The sequence below is a fragment of the Anolis sagrei genome, chromosome 5 (assembly GCF_037176765.1).
Source record: "Anolis sagrei isolate rAnoSag1 chromosome 5, rAnoSag1.mat, whole genome shotgun sequence".
Lineage (NCBI taxonomy): Eukaryota > Metazoa > Chordata > Lepidosauria > Squamata > Dactyloidae > Anolis > Anolis sagrei.
In genome coordinates this window covers 139,523,923-139,539,370 of record NC_090025.1, presented here as the reverse complement: position 1 = coordinate 139,539,370, position 15,448 = coordinate 139,523,923, and the positions used below count along the sequence as shown (strand labels likewise).

At 38.4% G+C, this 15,448-nt stretch overlaps 1 protein-coding gene across 4 annotated transcripts in view; it reads right to left on the bottom strand.

The window, feature by feature from the left end:
* The window catches only part of SLC16A7 (solute carrier family 16 member 7), a 137,260-nt gene that overhangs the window by 40,403 nt on the left and 81,409 nt on the right, over nt 1-15,448 (bottom strand). For all 4 annotated transcript variants that reach the window (XM_060777546.2, XM_060777548.2, XM_060777549.2 and 1 more), the window contains exon 2: nt 15,126-15,362. In XM_060777546.2, the coding sequence (XP_060633529.2) occupies nt 15,126-15,339 (214 nt within the window). In that variant the 5' untranslated portion in view covers nt 15,340-15,362. The remainder of the gene's footprint in view (nt 1-15,125; nt 15,363-15,448) is intronic.

Sequence of the window (15,448 nt, the reverse complement as noted above, 5' to 3'; positions counted from 1 at the left end):
TATTTTCCTCAACTAGAAAATGCTTCTTGATAGATAAAACATCTCATTGAAAAAATGGTTAACACTTCCAAAATTCCCCCATCTGATAAACATTTTAGGACTGTCTTAAAAATGTTTTTGCACAAAACCCAACATTTTGCACAAAACATAACATTAAGAAAAAAACATTATTGAACAATATTGGTTTTTTCCACAAAATATTTTTATGTAATCTTTTTTTAAAAAATAATCCCTCATTGGAAAAAGATGTGCAAAAGTTTGCTCACCCATTGGGAAGTTTTGACATTGTTGTTGCTTTTTCATGTAAGAATGAAATAAGCAAGGATTTACATCCTTACTATAGCAAGTGTTTTAACAAGGAGTCAAAACACTTGACCCAATATCCACTAATCTAGACCATGGGTCTCAGATAATGAGTGAGGCAACTGAACTACCACCAGTGTCAGAGTAAGGTTCCACACCCCATCTCACTGTCTGTACATGAAATATTGTCCGTTGTAAACCTCCCAATATTTCACATATGAAAGCCAGGACATGTGTAACAACCAAGTATAAATAGCAAACTCTATTAGCGAGAAGGAACACACAAGCTGTGAGAGGTTGCAATAACTTGCTTTTGCCTGAAACTACTTAAAGAGGCAAGATTCATCATTCCTACTGAGCTAATGGAGTGCAAACTACTGTTGCATTTGGAATTCGGTTTGAAGCAACTGAAGTTGGCTGAAAGTGGGAAGGGAACAGAGGAACTGGAAATTTTAGAAATATCTTTAAAAAGTGGGACAAAAGGACAGGTGATTAATTGAAATTGTCACTGCTAAATCAGGACAGGACTGTTGTCTTTAAAAAAACAAGATAGGGCTTCCTATCCTTTCTAACATATTTCTTCTTACATGTGGATTTTTTTTTGTTTTTTTGCAAGTTCAGAGAAGCTTAAATGAAGTTGCTTGTAATATAATATTTCTTTTAGGTACTGTGTTAATTCTCTAGTTCTGGAGTGTGTGTGGTAAATTTCCTACCTCTGAGGATAAGAGGAAGGGAAATGCAGCTATTGCTGGTAGTGCTGCTGCTATATAAGAAGAATGAGCTGCTCTCTTATCTCCAGCACTTTCTGAGGGTGTATCTTGACATATCAGAAATGGAGTGGCGTACACCAAAGCACCATCACTGGAAGCTATGCTCCACATCTCCGAGCTGGCTCAGGAGATGGAAAGCAGCTCCTGAGCTGGCCCATTGGCAGTCACATGGCTGAACAGCACCAGAACCAGTTTGGCACCCCACAGCCATGACCCAAATCTTGCCCCCCTCAATCTTCCATTTATGGTGCCCAGCAGGCATGAAAATGGATGTACTCAATGCCTGGAATGATGATATATAGAGTGATGAAGTGACACAAGAGAGGGGAGGGGATAAAGAAGGAATTGATCTCTCCTTTCCCTCTCCCTTCTCTTATTGGCTCATTGCTCTGGATATCATCACTCTGGGTACTAAGAAGTATCCAGCTCCATTTTAATGCCTAGTGATCTTGAGGGGGTGCCATCATACCTGTCTTTGGGATGCCCAAGTCTGGGGAAAGTGGGATGGCAGTGTAACTGACCATGGTCACTTTGCAAATAGGAAGGAGCACAGCTGATAGCATATGGCTAAATTTGAGGTTTACTCTTGAATTTTGGGGAAGCTCCTGAGTATCGTTAAACTTTTTTTAGCACAGTTCAAAGCCAGTGAAGATGCACTCTCAGAGTGTTCTGGATGAGGCAAAGGCTTCTCTGTCAATCATTCCCAATTTTAGCTATGCTCTAGGGGCCCTTCTACACATGCTGTAAAACCTGGAAGTAAAAGTGTTAAAAGGCAGTGTGTGTGTGTGGGGGGGGGGGGGTAAATGATGACTAGCAGGAGGGATGGGATTAAGAGATTAAAAATGCATTTAAAAGGTGCACTTATAATCCGATTCTGGCTAAAACACAAACGGAAAGAAATTATAACTCTCCAAAACTCTTTTACACTTTATGATCTTAAACAGAGGTTGCATTAAAAACCAGAGGAAGAGAAAGATCAAACAGAAGGTTTGTTTTTTTTTATTAAAAAAATGCTTAATTACACACTGGACTTCATATGTGCACATGTGAATCTGCTTATATTTATATTAAGATATTTTCATGTGCACATATATGATCCAGCTCATGATTGAGGTATTTTTTTTTTAAAAAAAACTTTCACCAGATGTCTCCCATCAACCCTCCATCTTGATCCACTTCAAAAGAAGACAGTGAGGATGGTGGGGGACCACATTCTGGGACTGTCAGGTCTGTGTTTGGATCTGCTGCCCGGTCCTGGGACATTTAAACCCAGTTTAAAAACAGAGATTTTGGTGTTGTCTTGAAGTGCCCTGAGCCACTTGTTGCATTTGTAAATTAAAAAAGGTGAAAGTGTGATGGACACACACACACACAAAGGAAAATCTGCCCCATGCAATATTTTCAACAGTAGTTAGTTACATCTGAGGGACTACATGGGGTGTTCATTAAAGGATGCTTTTAGACTATAAGAAATTGCCCCTTCACTCCCCATCACACATATTGCATAAATACAGAGTTCAAAAAAGAATTCTGTTCATTAGGAAAGGTTTTGACACAGCATTTATCACAAAGCAGTTTGGCATTTCTCTTGGAAATTCAGGAGTTTTGAAAATTGGGAGGTATCACCTTAGGAAGCATGAAGAATGCTTTTGGCTAGGTTTGCTAGTAGAACTCGCCATTCTTTCTTGATTTGTCTTCTCATTATGACTCTCTTACCTTACCTCACCTTCAAATCTCAAGCTACCTCATTTTTAAAGTGTGTGTGCTTGTGTATATGTGTCTGAAATCATCAAAACGTGAAGTATTCCTCAATGCCCCTGAGGCATTTGGAAATTGGGAAGTTGTGTTTTCAAGGACACACTAAATGAGGTTTTTAAAATTCAGTGTGCATTCTAATAGAGAATAAAATTTTCCCCCACAGCAAAGGACACAAAGGTCATTCCAAGCAATTTCCTAGTCATTGTCCATTCAATTTGGTCAAAAATAAAGACTCAAAACCTGAAGTTACTATTCACATTTTAGGAAAATAATATATGGGATCCAGTTAATCATGTGCAAAAGTTTTTAAAGGGCAGCCATCTGGTGTTTGCGTTGCATGAGTTTTGCAACTGTCTTTTTTCTTTTCTTGCAAGTCATTTTTTTGTTTTCTTTCAATGTCTCTGGAAAAAAGTCTGAATTGTCTTGTTGGAAAAAAAAAACTGTTCTGCCTCCAGCAGTGATGAACCATTAGTCTCTTAAAGCTTATAAATAGAGCACAATGGACTCCCATTTTCACAACTGACTGTATAGCATTATTTATTATATACTTTTGTTATCTATAAGATAACAATCTATAAGATATGGGTGTGGGTTAAAATGCACCAGTTTGAACCACTAGCCTTTGTGAGACCTATTCCTTATGCATTGTCTACTACTTCTAAAGAGTCAGCTATGGTAACAACTACTAAACTGTGCTAAACCCAATGTTATTATACTTTTCATGTAGTAGGAATTTCTCTTTCTTTCCTTCCCCTGCAGATATGCACATGAAAACTGTCTCAATTTAATTATATTTCTTCAAATCCCACCTATATTTTGTATCGGGTTACAAAACTGACCCCCTACATTAAAATGTATGTAAATTGAGTAATGGGTTGGCTGAACACAATATTGGTTTCAACTTAAATAAATCTTCAGATATCAACGGAGCTTCTAGAAGTGGTGGCCAATGAGTTCCATTAATTGCAGTGAGTCGGTTTTAGTTAGGACCAAATCCTAACTTGCATCCCATCCCAGCTAATTTTCCTGGTTTGCTAACCAATATTAAATGAAAGATCCCTGTTTGGATATAATGGACATTCTGGTTTATGGATAGTTGTGTTCATCACTCTGAAGCAAGTGTGTGCTAAGGGGACAGGAGAGTGAACTATCCAGAATTCAACCATGGTTACATAAACCGTAGATTATGAAATACTTGTCAACTTCTTAGTAGATAAGTTATCCCTTTTCTGTTGTTGTTGATGCTGGTTTTTTTAAAGGCTACGATAGCGAAAATCCAGTGTGGCATACTGATCTGAGGGACTACAAGGGGCATTCATTACAGAGTTCTCCTGACCCACTTCCTGTGGACTGAGAGCAATGGGACTTGGCACAGTTATTAGTCCTTCTCTACATAGGTACCACCTAGGGATACACCCTTCTCCCATCTTTTTAAGCAACTGTAAGCACCTCACTTGTAGAAGTCAATAGGTTGCTCCAAAAGCCATGTTGTGACTTCTGAAATCAGTTTCATCATTTGAAAAATGATTACTCTTCAAAATAACTTCATTGTTGGAAAGAGGTGGAAGTATGATGGTGTGAGGTCAGGTGAATAAGGGGGATGCAGTAAAATTTCAAAGCCACAGGAACACGCTTCTATTTGGGCAATATGTGAGTTGTGAATTGGTACACGGTCTTGCAGAAGGCAGACACCTTTGGTGAGCATGCTACATCTCTTGGTTTGGAGAGCTGAGTCCATTTATATTTAAAAGAATTATTGCTAGGTCTTTGAAGTAGTAGATGATCATCCAGTTCTTCATGTGGAGCGATCTGTTGCTGTTGTTGAACATTCTCCTCATTCAGGATCTACTGAAGTTGCCATCTCTGCTTGGATGTTCTCCCTTTCCCCGATCTCTTCCCTCTCTGAATCTAGGTCTTTTTCAAATTTCTCATAGAAATCCTAGGCCTTTATGACTAAGGTTAACTAGTATTTTTTGTCCTTTATAACATAGCATCAGTCCTACTGGGTTTTCCCATCTGAATCTATAGCCCTTATTCTTTAGTTTATCTGTTAGAAAAAAAGGACTCTCTTCTTTTCTTTATTGTCTTCTCTTAATACTGCAATTCTGGTATTTTCTATTTCAATCAGATCTTTGGCGTGGGTTTACAAAACTTGGTCTTGTACTTTCATTCTTGTAAATAATGCAATCATATCTCTTGGAAGTTTATTCCTTATTGCATGTTAAGATTGGACCCTAAAGGTTTTGTCATATTGAGTCTTGGCCACTTGCTCTGGTCTACCAAGGATTCCAGCCAACACTTCTGTTATAGTCATATCAAGTTCCTGTATAGATTCCAGTATTCCTCTCAATCTCAAAGAATTTTCTCTTTATGTGCACTCTAATCCTTGAAGTTGGATTGAATCTCTTTGGAAATCTATTTGTGTCTTCTTTTGTGCCTCTTCAATTATCTTTATTTTCTGTTTTTGCTGTTCCTGCTGATTCAAAATACCCCTCATTGTGTCTGCCATCTGTTGCATCTTTTTTTCATATGTTGTTGCCCTTTATCTAAATAATCTTCAGCCCTATGTAATTCTCTTGTCAATAGAATGTAATATCCTCAGGCAAATGGATCCCATATGTTGATGATGCACTGTTCAATCTTAGTCTCCTTCCAAACACTGAATTGAGAACATAATGTCCAGTTCTGTTGTTCTGAAGTGCAAACAATGGCTGGCATCCTATTGGTAACATGCATAGGAATAAATGAGATTTTTTTTTCCCAGATGATGTAGAAAGAGGTATACTGTACCACCTTACATAAGACCTTCCCCCAATGCAAGGAAACAGCCATGGGATTTCAGGGAGGATCATGATCAGCTGTAGGTGATACCCAGACTTGTATCAGCAGATCTTGCTCAGTAAGTAAAGATGAAGTGAAATGGGGAAGAAATTGTGTAAAAAGGGAGCAGCTTCCATAGCCCTAAACAGTTTGGGACCACCCTACCTGCGTGACCGCATCTCCATCTACGAACCCACACGCTCGCTCCGGTCATCTGGGGAGGCCCTGCTCGTGATCCCACCCACATCGCAAGCGCGCTTGGTGGGGACACGGGACAGGGCCTTCTCTGTGGCGGCCCCCCGACTTTGGAACGCCCTTCCAAAAGATCTCCGACAGGCCCCTACGCTAGCTGTTTTCAGAAGGAATTTAAAAACTTGGCTGTTCCGTTGTGCCTTCTCTGACTAGGAATCCCCACCCCAAGTCCTAGTAGCACCTTAGCATAACTAATCGTCGCTGCACACCGCACTTTTAATCCTACGTGCCTCCTGCCATTCAGCACTTTTAACCTTGTACCCCATTGCGCCGGCCGAACCAGTTTTTAACAATGTCTTGATGTACTGCCATTGTCGTTATTTTGCTTATTGTTTTGATTTGCTTTGCTATTGTTGTGTTATGTTTTCTATTGTATTATGTTTTGAGGCTTCGGCCTGTGTAAACCGCATCGAGTCCTCCGGGAGATGCTAGCGGGGTACAAATAAAGTTAATAATAATAATAATAATAATAATAATAATAGCCACAATATGTATTGCCCATACCCTTCAAATAATCAACTATGGTAGTGACTACATTAGTGAAAACATTTACTTCACCAGCATGATATAGAACCTCAGCATAAATCTTTTCTTTATTCCTATTAATAGGAGGTTTTTTAAATTAAGAAATCAAAACTTCTTCATCTCTTCCTCTTTCCTAATTCACTTCTGTTAAATACTAGGCCTGGGTAACAACGGAAATATTTGTTTCTAAAATCGATTTGTAATTGGGGTTTTTTTTTGTTTCGATATTTAAAATAATTACAAAATTTTCCCTTAAAAAAGTTCGGTATTTACGAAATTTCGTAAATATTTACGAATCAATTCGTTAAGATGGCGCCCGCGTTGGCGCATGCGCAAAGAATTTACGAAATTCGTTATTTGCTTGCATCGTTAATAACGAAACGATTCGTTAAGATGGCGCACCGCGTTAGCGCATGCGCAAAAAGGCATTTATGAAATTTCGTTATTCGTGCTAATTGCACTGTATTATATATAGCACTTTGTGTTGGCAAAAGGAGCGCACTGGTTGGAACTACACAAATAATGAGCAAGCACTGTATTATATAGCACTTTGTGTTGGCAAAAGGAGCGCACTGGTTGGAACTACACAAATAATGAGCGAGCACTGTATTATATAGCACTTTGTGTTGGCAAAAGGAGCGCACTGGTTGGAACTACACAAATGACAAACGCACACACAGGCACACAAGATTCTTTCCTTTTTTTAGAATATTTTTTGATTTTTTTTAAGAATAAAAGAAAGGTATTTTTCAAAAATATTTAAAAATGGAAAATTAACAAAATGCTCTCCCCGCTGTGGAGCCAACAGCCACAAGACAGGGGGAAACACACACACACAGGCTCACAAGATTCTTTCCTTTTTAAAGAATATTTTTGATTTTTTTTTTAAGAATAAAAGAAAGGTATTTTTCAAAAATATTTAAAAATGGAAAATTAACAAAATGCTCTCCCCGCTGTGGAGCCAACAGCCACAAGACAGGGGGAAACACACACACACAGGCTCACAAGATTCTTTCCTTTTTTAAGAATATTTTTGATTTTTTTTTAAGAATAAAAGAAAGGTATTTTTCAAAAATATTTAAAAATGGAAAATTAACAAAATGCTCTCCCCGCTGTGGAGCCAACAGCCACAAGACAGGGGGAAACACACACACACAGGCTCACAAGATTCTTTCCTTTTTTAAGAATATTTTTGATTTTTTTTAAGAATAAAAGAAAGGTATTTTTCAAAAATATTTAAAAATGGAAAATTAACAAATTAACAAAAACCGCCCTCGCTCTCCCAACAACAGAATTAAGGAATTAAGGAATCAATGCAAGGAAATCCAGCTTAGCCAGCCAACCAAGCCAATGCAAGCCAATGCAAGCCAATGCAAGCCGCCCTCCCGGACCTCCCTTCTCCCTCGCCTCCGCAACAATGAGCAAAGCGGCCACGTGGAGCCACTTTTAAAGGGCTTCCCGGCCAATCAAAATCAGCCACGGTGCACTGCTTGGGTGCTTGGGAGCGCCGGATTGGCTCCCAGGCACCAGCATCCTCCATCCCATTTCCGAAACGGGCGGAAGCTCGTAGAAAGGATGGAGGATGCCGTTTCGTTATTGAAAAACCCTTCCGGGTTTGAAAAAATGTTTTGTATTCATTTCGTAATTGCTAAAAATAACGAATATTTAACGAATTACGAAATTAACGAACGAAACCGCCCAGGCCTATTAAATACGCCTCTAACATATTCCTGCTTTCCTAAGTATCCTGAATTTATCATATGAAAAGCCTTGGAAATAAACTGCAAGAATTTAGTTGTCATATGAACAAACCTTCAAGAACTAACCGCAGTCCATAACCTAACAAGAGGGGTTCTTTGTGACACAGCAAAGAGGGAGCTATAATTATTTCCACTGTGATATGCAATTTAGTATCACAAGGTTTGTGTTTGTATCATACAATGGGCTCTGTGTACTCAAGAAAAAAAATCAAATTATACATGCACCGTGCATGAAAAAATCAAATAAATCTGGACACATGTCCTCTTCTCATGCATAAGTAAAATGGACAAAACTAAGCATTTTGAATTCAAGAGATCTGTAACAGCCTCAGATAGGGTGGAAAGGACAACCCTGACTTCGGGTTTTTTTTTTTTTGGAGGGGGGCAGGGGAGAGATCATTGAACTACCCACACATTATCTAGATGTTTTAGGGCACATATATACTGCAGAATCAATGCAGTTTGACATATCAGTTTAACTGCAATGGTTCAGTGCTATAGAATCCTAGGAGTTATCTTTTAGTGATTCATCAGCATTATTTGGCAGAGAAGGCTAAAAACATTGGAAAAGGACAACTCCCAGTATTTCAGAGCATAGACCCATGGCAGTTAAAGTGGTATCAAACTGCATTAATTTTCCAGTATATATGCACTATCAATTGGGGGTTGGGGAAGACTGAAGGAGCTTGGCATGTTCACCTTGGTGAGGGGTGACATAATTTCACTTTTTGAATACTTCAAACTGTCACAGAGAATAGGGAAAGTCTTGTTCTCTGCTGCCCAAGGGGGCAGGAGCACGTCATAGGAGAGAAGTTTCAATTGAGCATTAGAACAAACTTCTTCAAACTAAGGTAAATGTGGAATGGAACCAAGTGCTTAGAGAAGTCATGGCATCTCTTTATGTTTTAGCTGGAGATTCTGAACTAAGCAGGAGGGGTAGACTTGATAATCTGCAAGACTCATTCCAACTCTGTGATTCTGTATTCCAATTACAGTACATTTGTAAAATTGGTTGCATTGGACAGCAAAAGCTTAGCAGAGATAACAGAATTGTTTGGATGAACTTTCTTATGCTCAAATTGCATATGTCCATTATCAGGGCTTTGTAATTGGTCTGTTTGTATCACAAATTGAACTGGCCTGATTTAACCCAGTCCAGATTGGCTCTGTAGTGGATTGATTTGGTTTGAATTAGTTCTGAATTGGATCACATTGCTCCAGAGTGATTCCAACCAGTTCAACTTGCAGGACTAAAACAAAGACAGACTGTTTCTCCAAAATGCTGCAGAGCTCCATGATATAAGGAAAATGACATGTGAGAGGGAGGTGGACTTTGTTAATTGGTAATTCCAGTTTCTAATCCAGGGCAAGAATGTTACCATTCTTCAACCACAGTGATTGGTGGAAAAGAGATTGAAGCATAAATAATTGGTTATCTTTCTTCTCTAGTTTATAATATTTTCCAAAGAAATCTGTTGGAAATTGATGGCAGATATCTGTTGTGCTTCTCCTTAAGATTTCCTCACCATCACTTACCCTTTCCTCAGTCTTTTCCTCTCCAGGTCTATTTTTTGCTTCCTTCCTTTTCCTCCTATTTGCCCTTTATCTTAAGTTTATTTGAGTGAATCTGTATTTTGGCCTCAATGTTGCTTTGTTAAATCATAGTACTGCCGTTATCGCTTATTGTGTTATAATTTTGATCCAGCTCTTTCCAGATTAGGCAGTGATATTTAGTCTCCTTCTTTATTTTCCTATTTTCCCGATGCCTTTCTGTCTTTATTGTCTCATTCATGTGCTGACAGAGTAAGTAAACATGTACCAAGGAGATCATCAATAGTACTTGATTGTAAAGTCTTTCCTTTATATAGGCAATTGCTGGTAAATACAATGATTAGGAAACCTAAGAGGGAATCTTCTGTAAAGTGAAAGCAATTCTTGTCTTTCTCCCACCACTAAAGTTTTACATTTTTTAATCAAGGTGTGGGAAAAACAAACTGACATTTTAAGAGATAAGCTGAGAGAGTTACAGAAAACTGAGTTAGGTTTTTCCAGACATCTTAGAGTGCTGGCTATCTCTACAGGAGATCTGACATGGGAGACTCGGTGTTTAAGTTGTGTCTCAGACTATGCTTAACTATATATAGTTGTGAATAAATATAAAGGTGATATAATATCTATGTGTCAAATGCTCTAGTAAGTGTCTTCCATGGGGGACAATGCTTTAGAAAGTCCCACAGAACTTCCCACTGCTCAGCATAGTGTGGTGAAAGTAACAATATGTAAAAGCTGCGAGTCTCATGGTGGCCATGTGTTCCAACATAGCAGATGCTTCACATATGAGTTAACGTCTCAATTACATATGGCCCTGTGCTGGGAGCTTGCATCAGAAAGGATTTCAAAATAGATTTTTTAGCTTCACTTTTAATCAAGTATGGGAGACTTCCAAGAGTGGTGAGCCTGGTCGAATCCTCACCAGCCCTTGCTCAGCTACTATTTTAACAAATTGGCACATGCTGCTGCAAACCTCATTGAAGTTACATGATTTCGCCTTACTGCAGGGAAAATAAGAATGTTTATCTCCAAACATAATTTTGTAGGTATATGCCACTTACCTCATTCTCATAAGGAAAAATAAATTGAGAGTTGGAAGAGAAATCTACATTTTACTGTTTGCTGCATAAGACACATTTTTTTTTGCATTTCTAAATCAATATTTTGCACAAACTGCACATTTCACTTTTTAAATAGGAGCTACAAGAATCTCTTTGTGTTTGGTGATATTTTTGGATGGGCCATCTTGAGATGCTGGAACACACTTTCTCATAGAAGGTAAAAACTTAAATCAACATTGTTTCCATATATAATGTATATATTGCTGGCTGTTGGTAAGGATCCTGACTACATGCAACTGATATATTAATTTTTTATCCCATTTACAATTTTACAGAACTCTTGTTTTTCTTAAATGTAATAATTGAATGGAACTCAATTACCACTAAATAATAGATCTAGATAAAAGGCAAAAAAACCCCTCTAAATGTAAAGTCATATTTTTTGTGTGTGCTACTGAACTGAAAACTCACACTCTGATGAGACGTTGCTATCTTGGCAAAACTATTATCTAGCCTGCCATAGTAATGGATGTTTGGGAAACAACTGCATGTAATGATGCAGAAAATGGTGGCAAAAAGATCTATTCTGACTTGTCATTAGACTAATACAGTGATCAGACATGCCTGAGATGACCAAGCTGTCATTTGGTTTCTACACTATAGTTTTCATTAAGGCCAACATCCAACTGTGCAGTAAAAAAGAATCTTTGTATTGACTTCACCAGGGAAGATATGTCCCTATGCAGGCATCCTTTTGGAATACATGCTTGTGTGTTCTATCTTTTTGTCAGTTGATGCCATGCAGTTTTCAAATGAAATAAAACAAACATATTAATGAGACAAGTCTTTAGAAAATCCTTAGGAGATTATACCATATTCGGTGACATCTAAGTTTCTAGTAGAACAGAGAGTTTGGCATTCATCTCTGTAGCCCAAATGAATAGGGACCCATTCACAAAACCATAATTTAAAATACTTGTCAGCCAGTGTGAAACTGACAATAAAGAATGAGGAGTTGCCGTAGAAATTCAACTACTGCTCCTTCCCAAAATGGGGGATTTGCTGAGATCAAAAAACCTCGTGAACCTTAGGCACTGTTGATTGTCCTGAATCCATGGGCTTTGATTCTCTTTTGTTTAATGAGCAGCCAAGTCAATAAACTCCAAATGTACACCAAACAAAATCGCAACATGCACATTGCTGAAAAATATACAAACAACCAAGCCTCCAATTGTCAAACGCATCCCGCATGAATGGAAGATGGAAGCAACAGCATGCTTAAGACAGAAAGCAAAGTTTATTGCAGAACTTGATCTATGAATTGAAGCACATCTTGTTTATGCTTTCCTGAAGGGGTGAATGCTGTGCTTGACCTATTTGCTGGAATTAACCATGAATCCAGGAGACCATATGGATTTGCCAGATGGCCTGCCATAATTTAATAGCATTTATTCTAAGTATGAAGTAAGTGATAAACATAATTAACATTCCTTTACCTCTTTACTGCATGTCTTTTATTAGTTTATTTTTTTCAGATACTGAAAGGTAAGTTAATACCTTGTTCCTGAAACACAGATGCCTGCTAATTACCTGAGGAGGTTGAATGCCTCTGAAGCAAAGATCCTCTGCCTAGACTCTCACTTACTCAACGACCCTGCTGTGAAGATTAATAGGCAGAGCGCTAAATCATAATGAGTGTGTCAGATCTCAAATGTTTTGCAGGTTTCTCCTAATTAGCATTAAGATATACAGAGTGGGCCTGAAACAATTTCAATATATCTACTCCGCTTTGCTGTAAACAAGCTACCGTGTACATCATGTTCTTCCTGCTTTATTCTATGCAACACTACATCAAATGGTAGAAATCAAAGAATCACATGTGGATAGAAGAAGGCAAAAAAACCCCCCACAAATATAGAACTTTCATCCAAACATTATTTTAATTGTTGGCCTATTTCATCTTCTGCCAGTGATTGTTTAAGGCTTTATTTCATGGGAAGTTAGTATGAGATAACTGTAACATCAAAGAATGTTTACTTTTGGCAAGGTTACCTGCTGTTAGCAAGTTAAGGCCATATGACTGCAGCAAGATAACAAAATAACTGCACATAGTTGAATTGTCCTGCCCTTATTACTTCATCTATAGAATGTAAAAGAGGTGACTTTAGCTTCTTTTATGATACTTAGGCTGAAATTCAATTACTTGCCTCAAATAGAGGAAATTCATTGAGTGAATGGGAATTTGGTAAGTCAACACTTAGGTAAGCCTGGTTGATTTAATTTGTCTTGTGTAGGTGGGTCTGGTAAGTAAATTTAGGTCTTATAATATATATGTAGATTTCTGGGTTGATAATACTAGCCATAAGATGAAGGGCTAGAAACAAAGAACATATTCAAGGGATTTACAGATACTGAAAGAGGTGAATCAACACCAATACCAAACTGAATGGTGGCATTAGTTTTCCAGCGGAGGCTCTACCATTTTCAACCCAGAGAAGTTACAATAGGAGCAGAGTTAAACTAGGTCTACCGGTTGCTACTCTGTGTGAAGTCAGCAAAAAATAAACTGGAAACCAAGTCGGTGAGTAATTAGGATTCCAATATACTCACGCATTTAGGAACAAGTAAATATTACAAACACAGAAATACAATAAACATGGTTGAATATATTCCACCGGTTTCTTTAGCTGTATAATAAAGATAGGACATATTTTCACACTTAACGCCTGTGTCTTTCTGATAATAGGGACAGTAACTTATGGACAGAGTCCAGTGCATATTTATGACCTCATCAGACAGGGCTGAATTTGGTGGCAACATTGGTTCCCCCTCCTTTTTCCACAGAGCCCGTCGGCTCCTATTCACGATGTAGAGCAACTTCTGGCAGAGCTCTGTTGCAAAAGTAAAGATGAACCAGCACATGCTACTGCTGCAGCAACATGGGAGGCTTCCCATATTATATACAGACCAACAGAGAGAAGCTGGGCAGTAGATGCTTCTCCCTGTGGGATGAGGTAAGGGGGAAGCTGGGCAATGCGGGGAGTGAGTGATGGGTTCCCCCCACTGGGCATCGCAGGATTCACCACAATGCATGGTGATTCTGGCTGCAAATGGTATGGGTCCTTGTACTAATAAAACAGCTTTTCTCAGTGGAATTGGGAGAGTAGTCCCAAAGCCTACTCTAGCAGGCTAGAAAAATGCTTTAGAACTGGATTTTTGTTTTTAAGGAAGCACGGAGGACTGAAGTGGATGAAAAGAATAAGTGCCTTCAAGGAAGTGATTGGCTGCTAGAGTGATCTTGAACCTACACAGATATAAGTCATAGTTTTTGAATTATTTTATTATGCTTCTATTTCAATAATCAGACCCACTATACCCAATTCCTTCTGAGGAAAAGCTGACCTATATATTAGTTGGACATATTTAATGGTAACTTTTACTAACATTTATACACCTGAGACAATTTATAGGCGTTTAAAACTTCTATTGCTGTTTCTTGCTTTTTGCTTCTGCCTAGTAACTGGTTTTTTTTTGTCAGTTTGAAAGCTTTCTTTCTAAACAAAACAATGTGTTTGGGTTCGCACATTATCCAGAATTCTTTAAGCCTCATTCATGATCCCATGATGTTTTGATTGGTCATAACAATGGTGTAGCTAAGGACTTCATCATACTAGAGCAGCTATCCACTTTAAATCTGGTTGCTGCCTCCTGCTGATTTCTGGGATTGGTAGTTTAGTGAGGCCCAGGACCTCTCTGGCTGAGCAGTTTAAAGACCCTTCCCTAAACTACAAACCACAAAATTATGCAGGAGGCGGCAACCGGATTTAAAATAAATATATGCGCTAGTGTGATGATGTCCTTAATCATGAATTCTGATTCCATATAAGATGAACCAGCTTTGTTTCTTTTGCATTCTATGAATCATATATTGAATGTGATAGCTGGTGGGTTTACAGGGAGTCAGAACAATCAGCACAATGTTTTTTAGGCCCTTTCTACACTGCCATATAAAATCCATGTTATCTTCTTTGAATGGGATTATATGGCAGTGCAGACTCATAATCTAGTTCAAAGCAGATAATACACATTATCTGATTTAATAATCTGGATTATATGGCAGTGTGGAAGGGCCAGAGAAACAGATCAAACAGAACTCTCCACCAGCACCAAAATGTATATTCAATAGTAAATTGAACTTCAACAGGCCTTACTCCCATACACACGAATAAAGGATTATAGCCTTTACACAGCAAAGCTACCAACATTATGGATTCAAACATTTCTTAACATTATAAGAGCAAAGAAACTTAAAAGTTTTTAGGTACCTCCTGCATACATGACTGCTAGCATGATGGATGATATCCACGCTATCTGACTATACGATGTACCGAAGATCTCCTGTATTTCCTTGAAGAACACTGTGATGGCCTTGGGGAATGCATAGGAAAATCCAATAGAGATGAATGCTCCAAAGACCACGACCCAGCCCCATCCTCCATCAGGGGGAGCGTACTGCGGTGGTGATGTTGAGGGTGGCATTTTCTTGAAAAAATGTTCTGTAGCTGGAAATAAAAAGTTGAAACCATGTTTTAAATACCTGTCTCTCTTTTAGCACACTGCTCATATATTAGCCAATTAAATGTAATAA